Source organism: Mastigoproctus giganteus, chromosome 9 (assembly GCF_048544385.1).
Source record: "Mastigoproctus giganteus isolate SK-2022 chromosome 9, ASM4854438v1, whole genome shotgun sequence".
In the NCBI taxonomy this organism is placed as follows: Eukaryota; Metazoa; Arthropoda; class Arachnida; order Uropygi; family Thelyphonidae; genus Mastigoproctus; species Mastigoproctus giganteus.
Genome location: NC_143583.1, coordinates 171,437,427 through 171,462,199, shown reverse-complemented (window position 1 = coordinate 171,462,199; position 24,773 = coordinate 171,437,427). Strand labels below are relative to the sequence as shown.

The 24,773-nt window shown below is 37.2% G+C and overlaps 1 protein-coding gene across 4 annotated transcripts in view; it reads left to right on the top strand.

Moving 5' to 3' along the window:
* Positions 1-24,773, top strand: part of LRR (capping protein regulator and myosin 1 linker 1 leucine rich repeat protein) — a 1,021,987-nt gene that overhangs the window by 77,698 nt on the left and 919,516 nt on the right. For all 4 annotated transcript variants that reach the window (XM_090381859.1, XM_090381857.1, XM_090381858.1 and 1 more), the window contains exon 5: positions 15,225-15,352. In XM_090381859.1, the coding sequence (XP_090237985.1) occupies positions 15,225-15,352 (128 nt within the window). The remainder of the gene's footprint in view (positions 1-15,224; positions 15,353-24,773) is intronic.

The following is a 24,773-nucleotide window of genomic DNA, read 5'->3' as shown; positions in this document are numbered from 1 at the left end:
CCTCCCGAACATGCTGATGTAGAAAACAATCATCCAATAAATCCACAAAAGCCTTGCTAGTGTGTGAGTGACCAGCCCCCAAATTCCAGTCAATATCTGGGAAATTAAAATCCCCCATTATAAGACTTTCTGATTTATGGCCCACTCTATTTCTCTGTACAGTTTCTTATTATACTCATCAGAGTCATTAGGCCTATAGCACACTCCTACTCTCAATTTTGATCTCCCAATGCTTATGTCACACCAAACTGACTCGACACTGCACTGTCCAGCGATGTCGACTGGCTTCAATTCCTTGGATTTTATGTGTTTCTCAACTGATAGCATAACCCCTCCTCCCTTCCTATCCTGTCTATCCTTTCTGTAGACATTGTACTCCCCAAATTTCAGTTCTGCATTCCTTATATCTGTGTGACACCACGTCTCTGAAATCCCAACAATAACTGCCTTTGATGTTTTGAGCAATACCTCAAATTCATCAAATTTATTTACTAAACTCCTAGCATTGGTGTACATGCAAGTATACATGCACCTGCTCTTCCTCTTAGCCACCCTAACACAACCCATGTGTTCACTTGTACCCCCACGATTCCCAGCAGTCTCTGAAATATCCTGCATCTTATTTTCCAGGCTGCTGCTCATTCCAATAGAAGGAGTGCAAGAATCACTTCCACCTCTGCCAGTGGCTACTGTTAATCTATTAGTCCTTGAATCCCTCCAATCTAGCAGTTTTCCGACCCACCTAACACTGCCTCGATAGCATCAGCAAACATTCTTGCACCCTTTCTATTTAAGTGTATCCCATCCCTGTAGAAGCAGTCTCTCCTGTTAACAAGTACAGACCAGGCTGAAAAAAATTCTACCCCTTTGAGCCCTGCACAATCTTTCCAGGGCCGAATTGATCGACAGGGCTCTCATCATATACTCCCTCCTATCGTGTCTGGGCAGATAGGAGGGAGTATATGGAATTGTTGGACTAATTTTTAAGAGGGACAGTTATTGGTGATATGTATTTTTTCATGATTAATGTATCCATTGTGCCCACCACTTATGAGCTGTATGTGGATGGTAGCTTGCTACCGATGCAAAGAAAAACAGCAGAGAGTTCTTTTCTTATGTAAACTCTAGAAGGAAGTGAATGAATCAGATTGCTGCACTTGATATCGGTGGTTCAACTGTTGATCCTGCTCAGTTAGTTAACAAACTGAATTTCACACATGAGCAGTTATTCAGGGAGGGGAATGCCAGAGGTGTATTCAACTCTGGTAGTAAGCTAGATAATCTTGTAATAACTGAGAGTAAAGAGGAGGAGAAATTGTTGAAGATAAACACAAGAAAGGCACCTGGGGTGGATGGAATCTATCCAGTTATATTAAAGGAGGTGGCAAAGGAAGTAAGCAAACCCTTAGCCATAATTATGAGAGCTTTCCTGGACTCAGGGAAGATACCCACGGACTAGAGATGTGCAAATGTGACCCCAATCCACAAAGGGACACTGGTAATTATAGACCTGTTACTTTAACTTCTGTTCCAGGGAAATTAATGGAGGCACTGGTTAAAAGAGCATTGCAGGATCATCTAGACAAGACTTCAGTTATAGCTTGGACACAGCATGGTTTTGTTAAAGGGAAGTCTTGTCTGATTAATTTGATTGGATACTATGATGTAGTCACAAAGGAACTGGATGCAAAGAATAACTTTGATATCATATATTTGGATCTTAGAAAAGCTTTCGATACTGTTGCACATGGAAGACTGCTACACAAATTGGAGCAGTGTGGCATTGGAGGCAAATTGCTGCTATGGATAAAGGGATGGTTGAGTGGGAGAAGACAGAGAGTGGTAATTAATGGACACTGCTCTTCATGGACTAATGTTATTAGTGGAGTCCCTCAGGGTTCAGTGTTGGGTTTATTGTTGTTTTCTGTATTTATAAATGATATTGATGATGGTATATCAGGCTTAATGTCCAAGTTTGCAGATGATACGAAGGTTGGCAGGATTGTTAGTGACACTAATGACAGTACACTGCTGCAACAGGATCTAGAAAAGTTGAGCAGATGGGCTGAGAGGTGGCAAATGAAATTTAACATTGACAAATGTAAAGTACTACATATGGGAAGCAGTAATCCCAGAGTAATGTATCAACTCTGTGGTACACTGACAGTGATAGAGAATGAAAAGGACCTGGGGGTAATTGTGCAGGCAGATATGAAGTTTTCTGAGCAGTGCAGACGGTCTGCAAGAGTAGCTCATGGTGTCTTGTCAATGAGATACAGGAATTTTTCTAGCAGGGATAAGGAAGTGATCATCCCCGTGTATAAGGCAATGGTCAGGCCACACCTTGAGTACTGAATAGAGGTCTGGAGGCCTCATTTTAAGAAGGATGTAGAGCTGTTGGAACGATTACAGAGAAGGGCAACAGATTAGTGAATGGAACAAAGGGTTTCTCTTACAAAGAAAGGCTTAAGTTTTGCAAATTACATTGTCTGGAGACTAGGCACCTGTGAGGTGATCTGATTGAGGTGGATAAAGCCTTGAATGGTTTGATCATGCTCAGTGCTGATGGGTTTCTTCCTCTTGCTCAGATTAATCACCTGAGAGGGCATAAATTCATATTGAGATAAGATGGTTGTAGGATAGATGTGCCTTTAGCCAGTGGGTGGTTGATTGCTAGAACAAACTTCCATCTGTCATTGTAGAAGTTGATAGCTTAAATAGATTTAAGGCAGAACTTGGCAAACATTTGGAGCGAGTCGATGTGTGACATAAGGGTGTTTTTTTTTTTTTTTGGCTGATGCTATATAAGCTTGCCTTCTTGCATCATGTGCCTATTCTAATACCACAGGGCATTCTTCCCTCCCTCATATTATCATTGTGATGTTAGAGCCTACGGTGATAAAATTACACCCCCCCACCAAAAGATGGGCAAAAGTTGCGGCCAATAGCATTGGTAAGAGACCAGAATCCTCGGCTACCATTAGGCTAAGAAGCAAGTTTTCTACTCTTAGCCTGTTCAATATCTAGTTTGGACTGATTAATAACTGCTTTACAATTGTTGCAAGCTTTGGTGTAGGCAGAAAATGAAACTGAAGAATTGGAAACAAGCCAATTACGATATACAACGTTCTTCTCTTGAACATCTTTAGTACATTTATTGGAAAACCAAGGTTTAGATAAAGGACGAGATTTTAAAGTGGAGTGTGGAATAAAGGATTCCATTCCTACAAGAATAATTTCACTGACACGATTTGAGCAAATGTTGACATCAGAAGTTTTGAAACAGTAGTCCGACCAAGGAAAAGAAATCTTGCAGGTGATCCCATTTTGCATTCTTGTAATGCTAAACAATACGAGGTTGGAAATAGCCATGAGATAAAGGCTCCATTGGAGAAGAGACAATCACCAAGTTGTGATCTGAGGTACCTAAAGGACTTTGACTTTGGACTTAGAAGGGTTGTTTGTGAGAAAAAGATCAAGTGTGTTGGCTGTATGGTTAGGAGTGTCCGGTATCCTTGTAGGTAAATGAATGATCTGTGCAAGGTCATTAGAAATTGCAAAAGCCTCAGCATCTCGACCAGCTGGGTCGGCGTGACTAGAAAACGGAAGCCAGCTGGAGTTGTGAACATTAAAATCACCAAGGAAAATTACCTCACTGTTAGGAAAGTTGGACTGCAGAAAATCAAGTTGCAAAAAGAGGAAGTCAAAGAGCTCCAAGTGATTAGTGGAGTTGGGAGAACAGTAAAGACAACAGATGAATTTGACACAGTGAGGTAGAGAGATTTTAAGCCAGAGAAGATCGAAGAGAGTAGATTCCAAATTACCAAGTCTCTAACAAGGAATATCGAAACAGACATATGCACAAATACCGCCTTTGAGGCGGAAGGAATCATACACCGAATAATTTGGGTAACTGAGATGAGCAGTAGTTGAATCAACTGATAACCGAGATTCTGTCAGAAAAGTACATAGGATTTGGCATACTGTAAGTGGAAATGGACATCATTGAGATTAGAATTGGGACCATGGATATTTGTGAAATGAACTAGGAAGTGTTTTTGAGGTTTAGATCTTTTCGCAGATAAGCTTACTCTATTAGTTTGACAATTCATTGTGTATTCAATAGTAAGAAAAGGTGGGGGGGGACATGCTGTATGAAGTAATGAAATTTTTGGATATGGTGTACAGATGGTAAGAATATACCCAGATCCTTGACATACTATGGCCTCGACAATGTCCCACCCCCGCATACCCACTACTCGGACTCCCTCCAGTCACTATCTGGCAGAGTAGAGGTAGCAAGATTATACACTAGCTGATTCAGAAACCTCCTAAAAAGTTACCAATAGGTTCGGTTCGGTGTACTAACTAGCGGCCGGTCTGCAAACACCGTTTAAGAGCTGTACCCTCGAAATGTAACGAAGATTGGATCTCGCCATGCTGTTCATCATAACCTCAAAAGTAATCAGTCATACTGCATTATGGAAGAGATGGGGAAGGGTTAACCGGAACTTAGCTCTGGAGACTAAACATGGGTTCTACCACTTCAAGCCTCCAATAAGCAAAGTGGTGGTATTGCACCAGTTGATGAGAGTCATCTACCACCTAGTATTTCCTGGTAACACAGAGGGGCCGCATGCGTCCATGTGGAGTGGGCACCACACCTCGATCCCTGCTTATGTTGGTTCATACCTGGATGGTCACCCACAGTGTGCTTGACCATAAAGATTATACCCAGGATTACTAACAGTCCCACCCTCGTAAAGGTGCAAGCAGAGGATTTGGCTGTCACAGACCATCTACTTGACTTGAATTGGGTCTACTTGACTTGAATGTCACCCGAATGTTAGTTCCGTCAGTGTTTTAGACTCCTAGGTATCCAGTATAGCTTGTCTGACATGTTTGAGAGAATGTCTGTGACATCCTCAAGGAAAGTTAAATGACTGGTTCCTTAATTAAATGACTGTTTTGTTGACACTCAGTAGGAAGGCTTGTTAGTATTAGTAATGGCATATGGTTAAGGAAGCCTAAGGCTTATGCTGCACCAGCCAAAAAAAAATAAGAGAGTAAAATAGTAATAAAATTAAATGAAATAAATAATTTATAAATAATAGAAGAAAAGGAAATGCACAACCTGTGCATTTCCCACCTCCCATAGGAAACTATCCAGCTGCCCTTTGTATTTCCCTAAATTGTCAGCCTCAATCGCCTACGTAGGTAACTTATTCCAGTAATTTATAACTCGCTGGCTAAAATAAAACTTCCTGCTGTCCAGTCTAAACATCTCCCACTGTAACTTGAATTTATGGCCCCTAGTTCTAAAATCCATTTACAACCGTGAAAATTTCTTCCTTATTCATTTTACTTTTGCCTCTCAGAGCCTTAAACATCTCAATCAAGTCTCCTCTAAAGTGCCTAGTTTCCAAGCCATGCAACCCACATATTTGAAGTCTGTCTTCATATTGACTCTCTTTTTCCGATCTCACCAGGCAAGTTACCCATCTCTGGATCCTTTCAAGAAGCTCATTGTCTTTTCTTTTGGTGCAGTCTACATACTTGAACACAATATTACAAGTGTGGTCTTACAATAGCCTTATATAATGGGATTATGATGTCCTTATTTTTCTAGAAAAGTTCATATCTGACCATTTCATTACTCCCAAGCACCTTTCTTCCACTGCTGACTTCAGTTCAACTCCATCAAGTGTATAAGTTATTTTGGGGTTACTGTTCCCCAGTGGCATAGCTGCTACTTTTCTGATCAACCCTGAAGTCTATCTGGGACACTCTAAAGAAGCTCTGCTTGGCGGTGATCATTAACTACTCTACCAATCCCTACATCATCTGCAAATTTAGACATCACACCCTCTATCCCTTCATCAATGTCATTTAAGAAAATCAAAAACAACAGTGGTCCCAATACTGATCCTTGGAGAACCCCACTTCTTATATTAACCCGATCTGAGGAGTAACCATTTATCACAATACTCTGCCTCCTGACCTGAAGCCATCCTGCTGTTCATCTAAGGATTTTCCCTGATTCCAACCTGTTCCAGCTTATAAAGTGACTACTCATGTGGGACTGAGTCAGATGATTTGCTGAAATCTTAATAAAGAATGTCAAAATTATTCCCTAAATCTAGCTGATGAGTGACCCTGTCAAAATAGCTAACCAGATTTGTTAAACATGATTTTCCCTTTACAAAACCATGCTATGTTCTGAATTCCATTTCTGTCTAAATGATCCTGAATTCCACCCTTGATCATTGCCTTCACAATTTTCCCTACTACTGAAGTTAGACTGACCAGTTGGTAATTTCCTACTACACTCCTAGAACCACCTTTATGTATTGACACTTTTCCAATCCATCGGAATCTCTCCTGAGTCCAGTGATTCTCCCATAATTAGCCTTAATGGTTTTATGCACTCACTTGCTGCTTCCCTTAAAATTATAGGATATATGCAATCAACCCCGGGAGCCTTATTTGCTTGTAGGCCAAAAAGTTTTTTCATTAAATAATCATGTGAAATTTCAGTATCATTAATTACATTTTTTTCAACTTCACTCCCATAATTTCTAATTGACGTGAAGGGTTTTTCTTCTGTAAATATCGATGCAAATTAATTGTTTAGTTCATTTGCAACATCAGCTGGGTATCTAATACTATCCATTACATAAGGGTCCTATCTGATATGTCCTTCTCTTCTTTGCATTTATATATGTGAAGAATTCCTTATCCCCACTCTTTGCCAGCAATTTCTTATAATCTGCCTTTGCCAACCTGACCTTTTCTGTGGCACTATTCCAGATCAGTTTGTAGCTGTCATAGGCTTCAATACTTTTTATTACTCTAACTTTACCATGCTGTCTCTTTCTGCTCAAGTAATCTGACAACTTCATTATTCATCCAACTTAGAATCCTCCTCTCGGAGTATTTTTTTTAATTGTGTATATGTATTCATGGCTTCTGTGATTAGTGTTTTAAAGGTATACTATAATTCAATTGTATTTGCTCTCCGTGAGATATCTTCCCAGTTAATAGAAGCCAGAAGCCATTTTTAAACCTTAAGTCATCGTAGTTTCCTTTCCGGAAATTATAACCCATTCCTTTGCCTTTATCTACTGTTACCCCCCCCCCCTTCCTCTCCTTTCATTGTCCACCATAGACCTGCATGATCACTTCCTGCTACTGGTTCCTGTACTGTTGGCCCTATTATGTCATCTAGTTCACGTGTGAAGATCAGGTCTAGAATATTCTTTTTCCCTAGTACTATGTTAATACAAATAATAATCATCTAGTTGATTTAAAAATTTTGTCCACCTTGTTGAGTTTCCTTCCCATTTGCTCCAATCAATTAGAGGCAAATTAAAATCACCCATAATAAGGCATTCATGCTTACTTGCCCATTCTGTTTGCATGTAGAGGCTGTTATTATAATCTTAACAGTTATCTGGCCTGTAGATTACTCCCACTCTCATTATACATTTGCTTCAAACTATCTCACACCCAGTGCTGTAGTTGTAAAATTAGCATTCGTAGTATACTCTATAAATGTTATGAAAAACAGAGTATACCATGCATATCAGGCTTATTAATCGAATTCCAGAGGTAATACAGCGTATACCCTACACTACAGCCCTGTTCACACCATACAGATTCTATAATAGTATGCAAAAAGTCTGAATCCTGGAAAGCTTTCCGGCATAAGAAGTTCTAAACCTCCAGTCCCTTGGAAAACCTCTTATCCGGGTTCTACTGTGTGTGTGTGTGTGTGTGTGTGTGTGTGTGTGTGTGTGTGTGTGTGTGTGTGTGTGTGTGTGTGTGTGTGTGTGTGTGTGTGTGTGTGTGTGTGTGTGTGTGAACAAAATAACAAGAAGGAACAAAAATGGAAAAAGAGAGGAAGTAGTGTAATGCAGTCAAAGGCAGCAAATGCTAAACCTATTCAGAGCATGCACAGTAAAGTTAAAAAAAAAAAAAGGAAATAGAGAGTGATAGACAGTAACAAAAAATGTATAATAAGAGATAAATCATTACAAAAGTGACAAAATAAGACTGCTGCCACACACCAACCCCAGGGGCTCACACCTGTGAGTATGGGCTTGGCACACCCAGGGTACTGAGCTGGTTATCATCATTCTTCTCTTTCTTAGTGATTTCCTTCTATCTCTGACTCTTGTTTTCTCTCTCTCTCTCTCTCTCTCTCAAGGTAACTTTAGAAATTTTTTTTGCCTGGTTCAGCATAAACCTCAGGCTTCCTTGCACCATATGGCTAATAATAACTTACAAAGCCAGCCTTTTGTCATGTGTCAATGGCCAAGATTGTAATCAAAATAGCAAGATGTTGCATCAGAACATCATGTCTTAAATTCTGATAATTTTTTTTGCCTATTACTTCATTTCTGAAGTAATCAGAAATGAAGTAATAGAAAAAATACCTCTTGGTAGTACCTAGGTTTATGATTTACAGAAGGTGCTGTTTCGCCATCCAGTGATTTTGTTTTTCCATCCGGCTCATTTTAAACTTGACATTATTTCTTCTTCTTCCAGTCACATAGTTCCGTGAGGAGCTATTGTGGCCAACAAATTCCTCCAACTGCATTGATCATATGCTATATGAGTGGCATTGCAAAATGTCACGCCCAAAAGTTCATTGATCCCATCCTTCCATCTAGTTGCGAGTCTTCCTTTAACAGCAGTTTTTGGAGTTGGTTTCGTTACAACCTGATATACTTTCATCAATATTATTAATAAATATAGAAAACAGTAATGGGCCCAGCACCGAACCATGGAAGGCTCCACCAATAACACTCGTCCGTGAAGGGCAGTGTCTCCATTAATAACCATTCTCTGTGTTCTCCCACTCATCTGTCCCTTTATCCTATTCAGTTACTTGCCCATAATGCTACACTTCTCCAAATTGTACAGCAGTCTTTTATGTGCAATATTATATACTTGAATTATGAAATTCAAGTACAGGAAATTCCTCTTTATTAGTTTTCGCTTTAAGAGGTTTTTTTTTTTTTTTTTTTTAAGTATCAACAAAATCGAAAATATGAACATTAATTGCAAAAAATTAATGTTAAACATTCATAAATACTGCATTTCAAACCAAGCTCGTAGCTATACGATACAGTTCATCCCCGCTTTACGATAGTAATCCGTTCCAGAGACACCATCGTATCGTGAAAATATCGTAATGTGAACCCAATAACAGATTGTTTTTTGGTAATTCGGTCTACGACCTCGGAAGTTGAAATTTTTCCTATATAACTCTCCGAAAGGTTGTTTTTATAGTGTGAATTATATTAAGTAGTTACCAATTCAAATCATTAAAACGCACTACACTTTCATCGTTATCATATGTTCCCGTTATAAGAATCAATTTTGAACGCCCTTGTGATATTTTTCTAAAACACATCCTGGAGGTTACTACCATAAAACAATAAAAACAATTTGCACTTTCCTGTTTATTGGGCTTTTTTGTTAGTGCAAGCAATCATAAATGGGTAGTAAACTCCATGTTATTGCATTTGCAAAAATACTGATAGCTGGAATTGTGTGGTTTTTTTATGTTATTATGGTGAAATGTGTTTCCCCTTCACAGAAATCTTCAATCGTATAAAAAACATACTGTATTTCCCCATGTATAAGACGCACCTTTTTTCGAAAAATTTGGGGTCTAAAAACTGGGTGCGTCTTATACAATGGTTGTAGATTTGTTTTACTTGCATTTCGCGCTTGTTGTCTTTGCGCTCATTGTTTCACACTTGTTATATTTCACACTTGTTACACCGGTATATTAGGTTATGTTTTGCCACGTTCTGCCCAGAAATGGCTCAGAAAAGATTTCTGTACAGTGCTGAATTCAAGTTAAAAGTGATCCAGTTTGCAAAAGTGAATGGAAATCGTGCTGCTGAACGTAAGTTTGGTCCTCCTCCAACTGAGAAAACAATCCAAGACTGGCTACGGGAAGAAGAAACCCTATGAAAACGCCACTGCAGAAGAAGGCCATTAGAGGCAAGTCAGCAAAATGGCCTAATTTAGAGAGGGAATTTAAGATATAGATTGAGGAGCAAAGGGCAATTGGAATTCCTGTGTCCACAAAGATGGTTCAGCATGAGGCAAGAAGAATTGCTGATGAAAAAGAAATTACTGATTTCAAAGGAGGACACAATTGGTGCTTCAGGTTCATGAAACAGAATGGACTAAGTATGTGTACACGCACCAGACTTGCCCAAAAGATGCCTGAAAGCTATGAGCAGAAGGTCCTTGAATTTCATCATTTTGTCATTCAATGTCGGAAGACACATCAGTTTGAGTTAGGACAGATTGCAAATATGGACAAAGTCCCCCTTCAATTTGATGTCCCAAGTAACAGAACTGTTGATAAGAAGGGGGTGAAAACTGTAACTGTGAAGACAAGTGGACATGAAAAGAGCCATTATACAGTGTTGTGCCAACGGAACTAAGCTGGCTCCTATGCTGATTTTCAAACGCAAAACAATGCCAAAAGAAGACATTCCTCGAGGAGTGATTGTCCATGTTCATGACAAGGGTTGGATGGATCAGAATGGGATGAAGAACTGGTTTGAGAAAGTTTGGAGCAGGAGACCAGGTGGGCTCTAACGCAAACCTGCCCTATTGGTGCTTGATCAGTTCAGGGCACACATAACAAAAAATACTAAGAAGATTGCTGCAGAGCAAAAAAAAAAAACAAAACTTGCCGTCAAACATTGACATCCCAGCTCCAACCACTTGATGTCAGCATTAACAAACTCTTCAAAGCTGACATGAGAGACGAATGGAACCAATGGATGAAGTCTTCTGGGGACAATTTGACACCAGCACGAAGAGTGAAGAAACCAACTATAGGAGAAGTTTGTACCCGGGTGAACAGATCCTGGGATAATATCAAGTTTGAGATCGTTGTCAAGTCATTTAAGAAGTGTGGCATTTCAAATGCCATAGATGGAACTGAGGACGAGGCAATATATGAAGACAGTGATTCGTCATCAGACATATATGAGGACAAGCTAATGGATGGGAGTTTTGACAGTGATGAGGAGTTGTATGAATTTTATGATGAATAAAACTTGAGTTCAATAACTTTATGTAATACATTTTTTTTCAAATTTCGGGCCCCAAAATTAAGGTGCGTCTTATACATGGGAGCTTATACATGTCTTTTCTGGCTGCCCTTTGTAATTCTGCCTTAAGCCTTCTTTTCCCCTATCTCCAGCAGCTTTAGCTTACCTTCTTTTTTTAACAATTTTGATGGTTACTTCTGACATCCACTTACTCGATTTTGCACGTTTTTTGTATGGGATGTATTGCAGTGTTGTTTCAGTGACAGTGTTTCTTATTTCCTCCCAAAGTACACCTGGTTGCCTTTCCATGTAGTTAAATGAGTCGAATCTGTTTTTTATCTCGACTACATAAAATGTGAAATTTTATATATGTCATATTTCCGTGGTGCAGCATTCATTTTGATGTTACAGAATTGAGCATAACTTTGGCTGCTTGCAGTTAATGGTCTGAGCCACAGTCTGCACCAGGTAATGTTTTTGCTGCAAAGAAGGAGCTTTTCCATCTTTGACTGCACATTACACATAATTTCACTGAAGAAGTGAAGTACTGTTTCACCCTGTTAATAGGTTAATAAGGCCACTCTGCATTATATTTTCTATATTTATTTTCTGTGGACCATTAGCATTAATAGTTGCAAATGATGTACCAAAGCAAGCTTATACACCATCAGCTAGATGCAGTATATCTGCATTGATCAGAGAACTTCATATCTGACTGCACAATTACCCCCCAGCCCTTTTTCATTTTCCATTACCCTGAGTAATTGGTATGTTATTCTTAGGTTACTTCTACCTATATGCAGTTCTTTTCATTCATCTATGTTAAATTTCAATTGGCATTTCTCAACCCATCTGCCTAACTTTTCTAGATCCTGTTGCAGTAGCATATCATCATTAACCACCCTGTCAACATTTGTATCATCTGCAAACTTAGATATTAAGCCTGATATGCCTCCATCAATATCATTGATAAATATAGAAAACAGCAATGGGCCAAACACTGAACCCCTGGGGAACTACACTAATAATATTAGTCCATGAAGAGTAACATTAGCATTAGTAGAGGGATATGATGCAAGAAAGCAAGCTTTCAACCATCCCTTTATCCATAGCAACAACTTGCCCTTAATGCCACATTGCTCCAATTTGTACAGTAGGCTTATAAAAAAAAAAAAAAAAAAAAGTATCAAAACCTCTCCTGAAATCCAAGTATATGATATCAAAATAATTTTTTGCATCCAGTTCCTTTCTGACCACATCGTAGTATCCAGTCAAATTAGTTAGATAAGATTTCCCATTAACAGACTCATGCTGAGTCTGAAGTATAATTGTAGTCTTTGATCCTGAATTTCTTCTTTTACTAGTTACTCAATTATTTCCCCTGGAGCAGAAGTTAAACTAATAGGTGTAATTACTCATGCCACCCTTTGATCCCTCTTTGTGAATTGAGGATACATTCGCACATCTGTAGAGACCTCCTCTGAATCCAAAGATACTTTCATAATTATAGCTAAGGGTTTGCTTACTTCCTTTGCTGCCTCACTTAACATAATTGGTTAGATCCCATCCACCCAGGTGCCTTTCATACGTTTAACTTCAACAATTTCTCTTCCACTTTCCTCTCAGTTATTACAAAATCATTTAGCTTCCTGTTAGAGTTTGATAAATGTCTGGCATCCCCTTCCCTAAAGAATTACTCACGTGTAAATTTAAATGTGAAATTCTCATTAAGTTTGTCAGCAACCTGAGCAGGATCATCAACAGTTGAACCATTGATATCAAGTGCACGGATCTGATGCATCCCTTCTTTCTAGTGTTTACATAATGAGGATTTAGTGGCAAACGTTAACTACAAAATTGTATTTTTCTTTTGAGACAACTTTAGTTTTTCTTTATACAAATAACAATGCATATCATGTCATGGAATTGTATCACTCTAGTACTTTGCAAGTTAGCTTAGGCTGTAAGTACATTTCCGGTAAACCAAAAAAATGTCAAATGACGTTTTTTGGTTAATTACAAAAACATCAACTACTACAAAATGATTTTGTAGTTAATGTTGTTTGACACTAAACCATCGATAAGTAAAGAAGTCATTGCTGTTTTTCTTTGCATCCTTTGCTAAAGATTTCTCCTAATCTGCCTTCTCTTTCCTAACCTGCCTTATGATTTGATTACAGACTAGTTTATATCTACCATAAGTTTCTGTGTCGCCTGATAATTTATATGTATCCCATTCATTTTTCTTGTATGCCACTAGTGTCATTAGTTCATCTGACATGAAATTTAAATAAATCTTCCCCTATTATAAGATATTCTGATTTACTGGCCTGCTGTGTTTCTCTGTACAGTTGTTCATTGTACTCATCAGAGTCAAGACATGCTCCTACTCAACATTTCTTTCTCAACATATATGTCATACTAAACTAACTTAATATTGCACTGTCCTCCCATGTGAACTGGATGCACTGCCTTAGATTTTTTGCTTTTTAACTAAGAGCACAATTCACCCTCCCATTTTATCCCATCTTTTCTTTCTCTGTACATTGTTCTCCCCCATATTCAAATTCTGCATCCTTTATATCTGAGTGACACAGCGCCTCTGATATTCCAACAATGTCTGCATTTGATGTCTTGACCAGTTCTTCAAATTCATCAAATTTATTTACTATGCTCCTAGTAGTGGCCTAGATGCACGTATACATGTACCTGTTCTTACTGTTAGTTACGCTAATGCAGCCCATGCATTTACTTATTTCATGATGACTCCCAGCTGTCCCTGAAATCCTCAGCACCTTGCTTTCATGGCTGCTGCTCGGCCAATTGAAGCATTGCAAGAATCACTTTCACTGCTGCTTGTGGGTATTGAAAACTTCTGGTTGAAAATGTAACACAAATTAAATTTTCAGTGCCCATTATTTATTGCTTGATTTCTGTTTATATAGGCTATATTATTTACATAGCTTGTTTTCTGATCCAATTAACACTGCCTCAGTAGCATCAGAAAATATTTTTGCACCCTTTCTATTTAAGTGTATCCCTTCCTTGTAGAAGCATTCTGTCCTATTAACATGCACAGACCATACTGAGAAAAATTCTATTTCATGAACTTTGCACAGTCTGTCCATGGCCAAATTAATTGACAAGGTGTTCTCATCATATTCTCTCTCCTATCATGTCTTGGTAGAACTGCAGACACTTTCGAATTAACCCTAATTCATGACTTTTTTCTAATACTCTATCTGTACTTGTTAAGTAAGTCAGCATATATTCTACTCTTAATCTCTTTAATGCCAACGTGTACAACAGTATCACTTTTTATACCCTTAAAAGATGTCTGCTCTACAACGTCATCAACTTTTGCCCCTTGAGTGCCCTCAAGGTTTATGCTGGTTCTATTCCAGCAGATGATCAAGTGCAGGCTCTGGAAATGATGTGGGTGGCTGAGAGCTTGATCGGGCACCCCAGTTTAAATCCTTTATTCCTTCTGTCATGGTGACATAGTTGGACTTTGACTCTAGAAATGTTTATGCATAAGTTGATTTAAATGTATGAAGTCTAAATGAGCATCCCGGCTTTGGTCAAAAAAGTAACACAAATAAAATTTTCAGTGCCTATTATTTATTGCTTTAATAGGGATTAATTGCTATTATTCACCACTAAAAATAAAGTTGCAAATTGAGGTTGCTTGTTGTCTGATGATTGAATCAAATTGTCCTGAAACCAGGACAATTTAATAGTGCTGGGGAATTTTTAATGAATAGTGGATTTGCTTTATTATTTGCTTTGTTATTCACTTAAAAAGTGATATTAGTTACTTTAGGTTTACTCAGGGATGAACCTATTCATTTCTAAAAAAAAAATTTGAGCCCAATCTCTGTCATTGTTACAGAAGGTTCAGTATGGTCCATAGGCTGTAAAGACAAAAAACATGATGCAGAGCAGCACTGCTTCTTCAAAATAATTTGTGTAATAAATATATACATAAATATGTTAAATAGTGCCTGTTGCACAGTTAAAAAGTGTATTAGGTATTCAATGTTAATTTTGGATGTCAAAATTAAATACATGATTGTCAAGTGTTTAAGTTTTGTGTGTGTACATTTGTCTTAATGTTTATGATATATTTTTAAGATGTGCCTGACAATAGAAAATAAAGTGTACAACTTCTTCTCTGTGGATCCGGAATCTGAGGATGTTGATTACATGATCATTCAGTTAGGAACAGCAGTGAAAAGTATTTTTCCACAAGTGCCTCTGGAGTGAGTAACATTTATGCTGTTTTATATTGTGTTTGTGAGAAAGAAATTTTATCTGAGTGGCCATAACATATGGCAACTATGCCAAAAGTGGCATGTAAGATTATTTCATTTAATTTTTCTAATAAGATGCTGTTTTTGAGAATCATAAACAACTATTTTTTTTAACCCAGACACAAAATAAGGGAGGCCACAAGTATAAAACCTTATGAGTAACAAAATGCCAATCTCATGAAGTTTATCCTTAAGTTGCTGATAATTGGAACCTTATGTATCCTTAAGTTGCTGATAATTGGAACCTTATGTTTATCCTTATATTTCAGATAATTCGAACAATTTACCTGCAAAGGTATGGAGACTAGTGAAGTTTTAAGCAGGATAGCCATATTTTGGTGATAGAGGAAAGTATATATACTCACACAGTATTATTATGGTAAATATATGTATTAGTTTATGGGGAAGAGTATCGTGAAAGACATACTTAGATAAATCTGTAGAAATCCATAAATATATAGAGATTGCCATAGATTTAACCGGGTATTTTTTACAATACTCTTCTTAATAAAACCAATACATACATTTAAAAAAATAATACTGTATAAAAATTACATTATAAATGTAGTGTGTATATTGCCATTGCAATGGCACTAGCCCATAAATTCTGTGTGTATACCAAAATAATTATATATATATATAATTATATATGTTTTAAAGGAAGCAACAGTTTAAGATATTATTATTAATAATAATAGTTTATGGACCTGGGACACTGCTATATGCAGAAAGTACCCAACAACCATAATTGCTACATAAGTTAGTAGTTGTAAAAGGCAACATGCCAACATTACAGTACTCATAACACTAATTATGGAGAACAAAGGGCGAACGGAACAGAAATCGCTATCACGGTGAACAAAGAAGGGAGCCAAGATAAAGGAGAAGTAATAAGAATAACTTAGTGCTGTTCATCCTGTGACCTCAGCGCCTTTATTGAGAGCCAGTTGCCAAAATCAAAAGAGGAAACGGCAAAGGAGGCCGTCGAATATTGCCGTTTCCTCCTTTGATTTCGCTGGCTGGCCCTCGATAAAGGTGCTGAGGTCACAGGATGAACAGCACTAAGTTATTCTTATTACTTCTCCTTTATCTTAGCTTCCTTCTTTGTTCACCGTGATAGCGATTTCTGTTCCGTTTGCCCTTTGTTCTCCATAATTAGCTTTACGAATACTGTAACGTTAGCATGTTGCCTTTCACGACTACTAACTTAAATAGTTACATATAAAAATTATATATATATATATATATATATATATATATAGTCCATTCCGGTTATTTGGGACACATCGGGACTAGTGCATTTTGGCCTGATTAAGCGGCTGCCCCAATTATCCGAAGTTTTACGTAAATAGTTAAAAATACAATGTACTCCCCCCTTACAGTTGATTCACTGTACAATCAAATCACGTTACGACGAACTCACCATAGTAAAGTACCACTCACTATACCATGTGTAGTAAGCGCCGGTCATTGTGATCACGTTTGTGAAGTGAATTTTAATTCTATTAAACAGCGATTCTAATTAGCGAAATAGCAGGAATATTATCCACAGGCTATAAAAGTAAAGATATATTAAGCACAAATTTACCCTTTATTACCTTACCAATTAAAAAATTAAATGATACATGAAAATCGGAAGAATATACATGATAATCGGAATAATTAATATGTACTGTAATATATATATACTAACTAGTTGACATTTCTGTTCACTGACATTTGGGGTAGGGGTTAAAATTTAAAACAGTAAAAAGATAAGCAATCAATAACAAAGAACACGGCACACACAAATTGCAAGTAACACAATACGTGCAAGTGAGAACGGAGTAACGAGTTACAAAGCTTTAAAAATAGGAATGAAGAGAAGATCTGAAAATTAATTTTTTTATATGATTGAAGATTTCATGGATGTGTAAACACATTCACCATAATAACCCACAGAATTCCAGCTGTCGGCATTATCGCAAATTCAGTAAGATCGAGTTTACTGTCTATGATAGCTTTCACTAACAGAAAAGCTCAATAAACAGGTGACTGCTAATTTTTTTTATTGTTTTATGGTTGTGACCTCCAGATTTTCGACCTAACCATGTGGTACTGTCGCAGACAATTGTAGGGTAATCTCCAGTGCTACAGTCTCCTGTCCCAATTAAGCGAAGTAAACCCTGGCTATTTTCTCCATTGGTTTCTGTTTTTTAAGATTTGCCCCAAATAAAAGGCTGCCCCGATTAACCGGTGACCCGATTAACCGGACTCCATTTTTTATATATATATATATATATATATTTTTTTTTTTTTTTTTTTTTTGTCGTATTCCATTGCATCACATGGCCATTTCAGTAGTTGCATATGCTCTGCAACTGGAGTACCAAAGAATAGGATCACTTTTTTTGGTGATTTGACATTTTTTTCACTTTCTCTCTCTTTTTTATTTTTTTTTTCAGTTGGAGCAATAGTCCACTTTGTTGTGTTACTTGGCCATTTTAATATTTACATATGACAAGCCATACGAACTGGAGTATATGTATACGTTGAGCAAAAAATTTTTAAGAATAAGAACTTTGCAATGCCTTTTTTTTGGATGGTATTTTTATTACAGTGGATAAACAGGCTGACACAAAACTGTCATATGCCTTCCTAATGTTAATGTTTTTGTATGGGTTAATTTAATATATAAACACTTTCTTACTTTGTAGATTTGGTCCTTGCTTGATATTAGTTTGCACTTTACTGATTTGACTGTTATTAGAAAATGTTTCGAATCCGTATTCTCACACATTGGTGGGTAGTAACTCTGAATGATATGCTTGTGTCCAGAAGATTGGTAGCTGAATAATTTTTTTGCAACAAAATTATCAGCTGTTTCATTGAGTAAATTTAGCTAGATAGATCGAACACTGAAAAAGCCAGTTATTTAAGAAAATAATTAAGGAATAATATATTATTATATTTTTCACCATAATTCTATAATGTTAATTTATTTTTTATTACAAACCACACGTCTTAGAAGGAATTTCCCTTTCTATTGCTAACTGGGTGTGCACGCTAAATAATAAATAAATTTAAATTAGTACTTACCAGAAATTTTATGATAATTAAAAGCTTAAAGAACAATAGAAAACAGTAAAATATAGTTGCATAGGTAATAATCTGTAATATGAAGCAAAAAAAAACATGCAAATCCAATAAATTAATGGCAAGTGTGCCATTTGAATCTTTTCTTTTCTTTTTTTTTTCTTTTTTTGTTTAAAAAATAAGTTAATTATTATTATTATTATTTTTTTTTATGAATAAAAAGTTAAAATAAATATGAAATTCATATTCTTAGGTTGATATTGGCTGAAGAAAATACTGATTTTGGCAAAACATAAAAAATAACATATTAGAATTAGTAGTAATAAATTAATTTCTATTTATTTATATTAATGATTTCTTTAGCTAATGAATTGCCCATCAGAAAAATAAAGAAAATATGTGTTTTATGCAACACAAATTGGTTTGCCAATTTGTGTTGCATAAATGTTGCATAAAATATGTGGAATGAGTGTTTATTGTAATCTTGTATCATAGAACTTAATCTTCCTCCAAGCTGCACTAATCATACAGACATATTTTTCAGACATGATTCATGAGAGTGAAATAGCAAGATAAATATGGCTGTGGGAGAATAAAAACAGCAGGCAAGAGAATGTAGAGGTAACGACGACTGGAAAATGTGGCATTCGATTGCTATAGATTGCAGTAACACTAGGCAACATGATTTTAGCTTTCACTAATATATCATCTGTTTGCAATCAATTTGTATGTTTAGATTTCAAAAATAATTCCTAAAATTTCACATATCATCACACTGCTAAATACAGTGCTGTTTGGGCATCTCTGTAGCCAGGTGGGCAGGAGCAGCAGTGTGTAGCACATGCTTCTTGATTAGACCGGGGTTTGAGCCCGTGAGCCACCAAATACGGAGGATGCGGAAAGGTCAGGGAATGACCACCGCATATCCCCGGAGCAATATGGCCTTAGTTGCTAATGCTCCTAAAAACCAAATAACAACAACAGTGCTGTTTCTTGTATTCTCTCTATCTTGTGAACACCTGTGACTGTGTGGTTGTCCCGGAGTATAAACAGAAAACTTATTATTATTATTATTATTCAGGTTGTTGTATTTACCCACTATATGTATATCTTACTACAATTTAGAGAAGTAGATATGAAATTGAACTGATTGAAATAGAAATTGAAATAGAAGTATATCTTACTACAATTTAGAGAAGTAGATATGAAATTGAACTGAACTGAACAAATAATAATGTTTGCATGTGCTAATAGATGGTAGTAATCATCTGGAATGTTGGAAGGTTAACATGTTTAATCTCATCTATCCACTTCCCATCTGTCTGTCTCTCTCTCTCTCTCTCTCTCTCTCTCTTTCGGTAACAGAATGTCAGTTATATGGCGAGTACATGTGTAGATTATAGTTGTGTTTCCATTGCATATTGTTTGCTTCCTCTGTTTTGCATAGCACTGTATCGTTAAAATGGTAAAAAAGAAGCAAAGGAAGTGTCTTAATCACTCTGAGAAATGCTATGTGTGTGTGTTTGTACAGCTTACAACCAAAATTCAGAGGAAGAAAATATTGAGTATTATTAAATATGCATATTCTTTATAGTTTAGTGTAACGTTGGTAACCAGGACAAAACTTGGGCTCCACATAATGTGCTATATTATCTGCACCACAAATCTGTGGATGTGACTGAATGGGAAATGTAAAATTATGCCTTTTGCTGTTCCTATAGTGTTGTTGCCACACAGCCATGTTGACGATTGCTATTTCTACATGACAAAAATATTAGGTATGACCAGAAAAAGCAAGAACAGCATCAAAAGGCCTGTTCCACCCAATGAAGATCTGCCAATACCAGAACCTTTAAATATATGGAATAAAGGAAAAGGAAGCAGAGATGAATATAGCAAGGATACTTGTGTTTCGAAATTTCTGGAGCGTCTACGTCAACAGATTTTGACTATCAATCAGAAAAGTATAATGTGCCATACTTAATTAAGCAAGAAGAGTTGAATGAGTTACATTGTGATTTAAACTTATCTAAAGAGCATGCAGAATTTCTTAGTTCTATATTACAATAGTAGAAGTTACTTCAAGCAGGGACTAAAATTAGAGTACGTCAAAAATGTCACAGTGTTTTCAAAATATTTCTTCATAGTGAACAGTATATGTTTCTGTAAAGATATTAGTAGTGTTCTAAACGAACTGGGCATTGAATGCAGCCCTAATGAATGGCATATATATATTGATGCCACCTCAAAATTAAGCAGTTCTACTGCATGGTGGAAATGCATTTCCATCAGTTCCTAGTCCACGTTCGCTTGAAAGAAACATATAAAACTGTATGTCCAAGATCCTGAGTGTGATAAAAGTATCATGTCTTTGCTTGGAATGGCTGTGATGATCTTAAGGTAATTGTATTACTCTCTACAGGGAGTTTCATAAAATGCTTTTGCTTTCTATGTTTGTGTTCAGTCTTGCAACAGAAGAACATGTTGTGCAGCACTGGGAAAAGATGGAGGAAGGTTTACCAGGGAGAAATAAGAGAAAATGGGTTCCACTTGTTGAATCAAAAAAGGTTCTTCCACCATTACATATAAAGTTTGGATTAATGAAGAATTTTCTTAAGGCTCTGGATAAAGAAGGAAATGGATTCTGCTAAGAGAAGTGTTTCAAATTTAACAGATGCAAAACTGAAAGAAGGAATTTTGATCGATCCTCATATAATGAAAACAGAAAATAAAGATGATGTAACAAACTACAGGATGTTGAACTAACATCTTGGCAATCATTTAAAACAGGCTGACCGGGCTAGCCGGGTGGGTAAAGTGCCTGCCTGGCAACCCAAAGGTCGCGGGTTCGATTCCCACCTCAGGCTTGGATCAAAGTACTGCAAAAACCTTGGGAGGTGCATTATGGCCGCAGAAGCCTATGCGCCAACAACTACCAAAAAAAAAAAAAAAAATTTAAAACAGTTGTGTGGATTTTGTGCAAGGAGTAAAGAAGATAATTATGAATCTCTGGTGTCAGTTTTATTGCAGTGTTATAAAGATATGGTATGTCAAATGCTTTCAAAATTCATTTTTTTAATTCCCATCTCAGTTTTTTCTCCTAAAAATTTAGATGCAGTTTAGATGAACTTTAACAAGTACAGATCAATGTTGAAAAAAAAAAGTCCCAAATTAGGGTTAAATTCGAAAGTGTCTGCAATTCTGCCCAGATACGAAAGGAGTGAGAATATGATGAGAGCCTTGTCAGTCAATTCAGCCCTGGAGAGATTATGTAAGGCCCATGGGTAGAATTTTTCTCAGGGTGATTGGTGCTTGTTAACAGGAGAGATTGTCTCTACAGGGATTTGATACACTTAAATAGAAAGGGTATTTGCTGTGCTATCGAGGTAATGTTAGGTGGGTCGGTTAAACTGTTAGCTTGGTGGATTCACAGACTAATGGGTTAACAGTAGCCACAGGCAGAGATGAAATTGAGTCTTGCAGTTTTTCTTTTGGATTGAGCAGCAGCCTGGAAAGCAAGGTGCTGGAGATTTCAAGGGCTGCTGGGAGTCATTATGGAACAAGTAAATACATGGATTGTGTTAGGGTAACTAAGAGTAAGAGTAGGTGCACATGTATACTTCCAATGCTAGAAGCATAGTAAATAAATTTGATGAATTTCAGGTGCTGATGAAGACATCAAAGGCAGATATTGTTGGGACATCAGAGACATGGTGTCAGACAGAAATAAGAAATGCAGAATTGAAATTTAGGGAGTACATAGTGTACAGAAAGGATAGACAGGATAGAAAGGAAGGTGGGGTCATGCTGTTAGTTGAGAAACACAAAATCTAAGGAAGTGTACATAGGTGGATAGTGCAGTGTTGAGTCAGTTTGGTGTGACGTAAGCACTGGGAGCAAAGTTGAGAGTAGGAGTGTGTTATAGGCCTAATGACTGTGATGCGTACAACGAACAACTTTACACAGTTATAGTGGGCCGATAAATCAGATTGCATAATAATAAGGGATTTTAACTTCCTAGATATAGACTGTAACTTTTGGGTTGGTCATTCACGCACTAGCAAGACTTTTGTGGATTTATTGGATGATTTATTGGTGGTTGCCTCTTGAACCAGCATGTTCGAGAGGCAACCACAGGGAGTAATACTCTTGATCTGATTAACAGCAGTGATTATTCATGCATTAAGAATCTGCAGATGAAGGAACCACTAGATGGCAGTGAGCATAGTATACTTATGTGGGATTTACTTAAAGTTGTAACTAACATCAGAGGCAAAGGGAAGGGTTTTTGTTTTGTAAATGTGACTACAGTATTCTCAGTTTTTAAATTCTGTACAGTGGGACCAACTGATGTTGTTACGAATGTCAAATTCTAAATGGGAAGCATTCAAGGAATTAATCTTGGAAGCTACTAGGCTTTTCATACCAAATAAGTACTATTCAAGGTTTAGGCCTAAATGGATGTCAGATGAACTAATGAGACATGTGGCAGAGAAGAAAAATGCATGGGATACATATAAATTATCAGGAGACAAAGATACCTATGGTAGATATAAGATAGTCTGTAATCAAGTGACAAAGGAAGTTAGGCAAGAAAATGCAGATTATGAGAAATCTGTGGCAAAGAAAAAGAAAAACAGGAAAGACTACTTTACTTATGTGAACTCTAGAATGAAGGGGATGAATCAGATTGGTCCACTTGATATCAAAGGTTGACTGTAGATGATTCTGCTCAGGTAGCTGATAAACTGTATGAATTTTGTATCTACATTCACAAATGAGGAGTTATTTAGAGAGGGGAATGCCAGAAGTGTATCAAACTCTGGCAGAGAGCTAAATGGTTTTGTAATAACCGAGTGCAAAATGGAGGAGAAATTGTGGAAGTTAAACATAAGGAAGGCACCTGGGGTGGATGGGATCTATCCAGATATATTAAAGGAGGTAGCAAAGGAAGTAAGCAGATCATTAGCCATGATTATGAAGGAATCCTTGGACTCAGGAAAGTTCCCCACGGACCCGGAGATGTGTAAATGTTTCTCCAATTCAGAAGAAGATCGAAAGGTGACATGAGTAATTACAGACCTGTTAGTCTAACTTCTATTGTGTTAAAAATAATGGATTCACTGGTTAAAGAAGCACTGCAGGATCATTTACAAAAGACTGCAGTTATAGTTCAGACGCAGCATGGGTTAAGGGGATGTCTTGTCTGACTGATTTGATTCAATGCTACGATGTAGTCACAGAAGAACTGGATGCAAAAAATAATTTTGATATCATATTCTTAGATTTTTGGAAAGTTTCTGACTCAGTTTCACATGGAATACTACTGTATAATTTGGAGTTGTAGGGCATAAAGGACAAATTGCTACAAAGCATAAAGGGCTGGTTAAGTGAGAGAAGACAGAGAGTGGTAATCAATGGACGCTGCTCTTCATGTACTAATGTTAGTGGAATTCCATAGGGGTTCTTGTTCATCCCATTTTGTTTTCTGTATTTATTTTGATATTGATGAAGGTATATCAGGCTTAATGTCCAAGTTTGGAGATGATACAAAGGTTGGTAGAGTTGTTAAAGACAGTAAGGATGGTACTCACTGCCACAGGATCTAGAAAAGTTGAGCAGATGGGCTGAGAGGTGGCAACTGAAGTTTATCCTTGACAAATGCAAATACTGCATATTAGTAGCAGTGACACGATAGGAGGTAGTATATGATGAGAGCCTTGTCGATTAATTCGGGTCCGGAGAGATTGTGCAAGGCTCAAGGGGTAGAATTTTTTTCAGCCTGGTCTGTGCTTGTTAACAGAGGAAACTGCTTCTACAGGGATGGAATATATACTTAAATAGAAAGGGTGCAAGAATATTTGCTGGTGCTATCGAGGCAGAGTTAAGTCGGTCGGAAAACTGTTAGCTTGGGGGATATACGGACTAATAGTTTAACAGTAGCTGCTTGCAGAGGTGAAAGTGATTCTTGAACTGCTCCTATTGAAATGAGCAGCAGCCTGGAAAACAAGGTGCTAGGGATTCCAGAGACTGCTGAGAGTCATTGCGGAACAAGTAAATACTAGGGGTGTGTTAGGGTAGCTGAGAATTGAAACAGGTACATGTATACTTGTGTGTACACTAATGCTAGGATTTTGGTAAATAAATTTGATGAATTTTGAGGTATTAGTCAAAACTTCAAAGGCAGATATTGTTGGGATATCAGAGACATGATGTCACACAGATATAAGGAAGGCAGAACTGGAATTCGGGGAGTACAATGTGTACAGGAAGGATAGACAGGATAAGAAGGGAA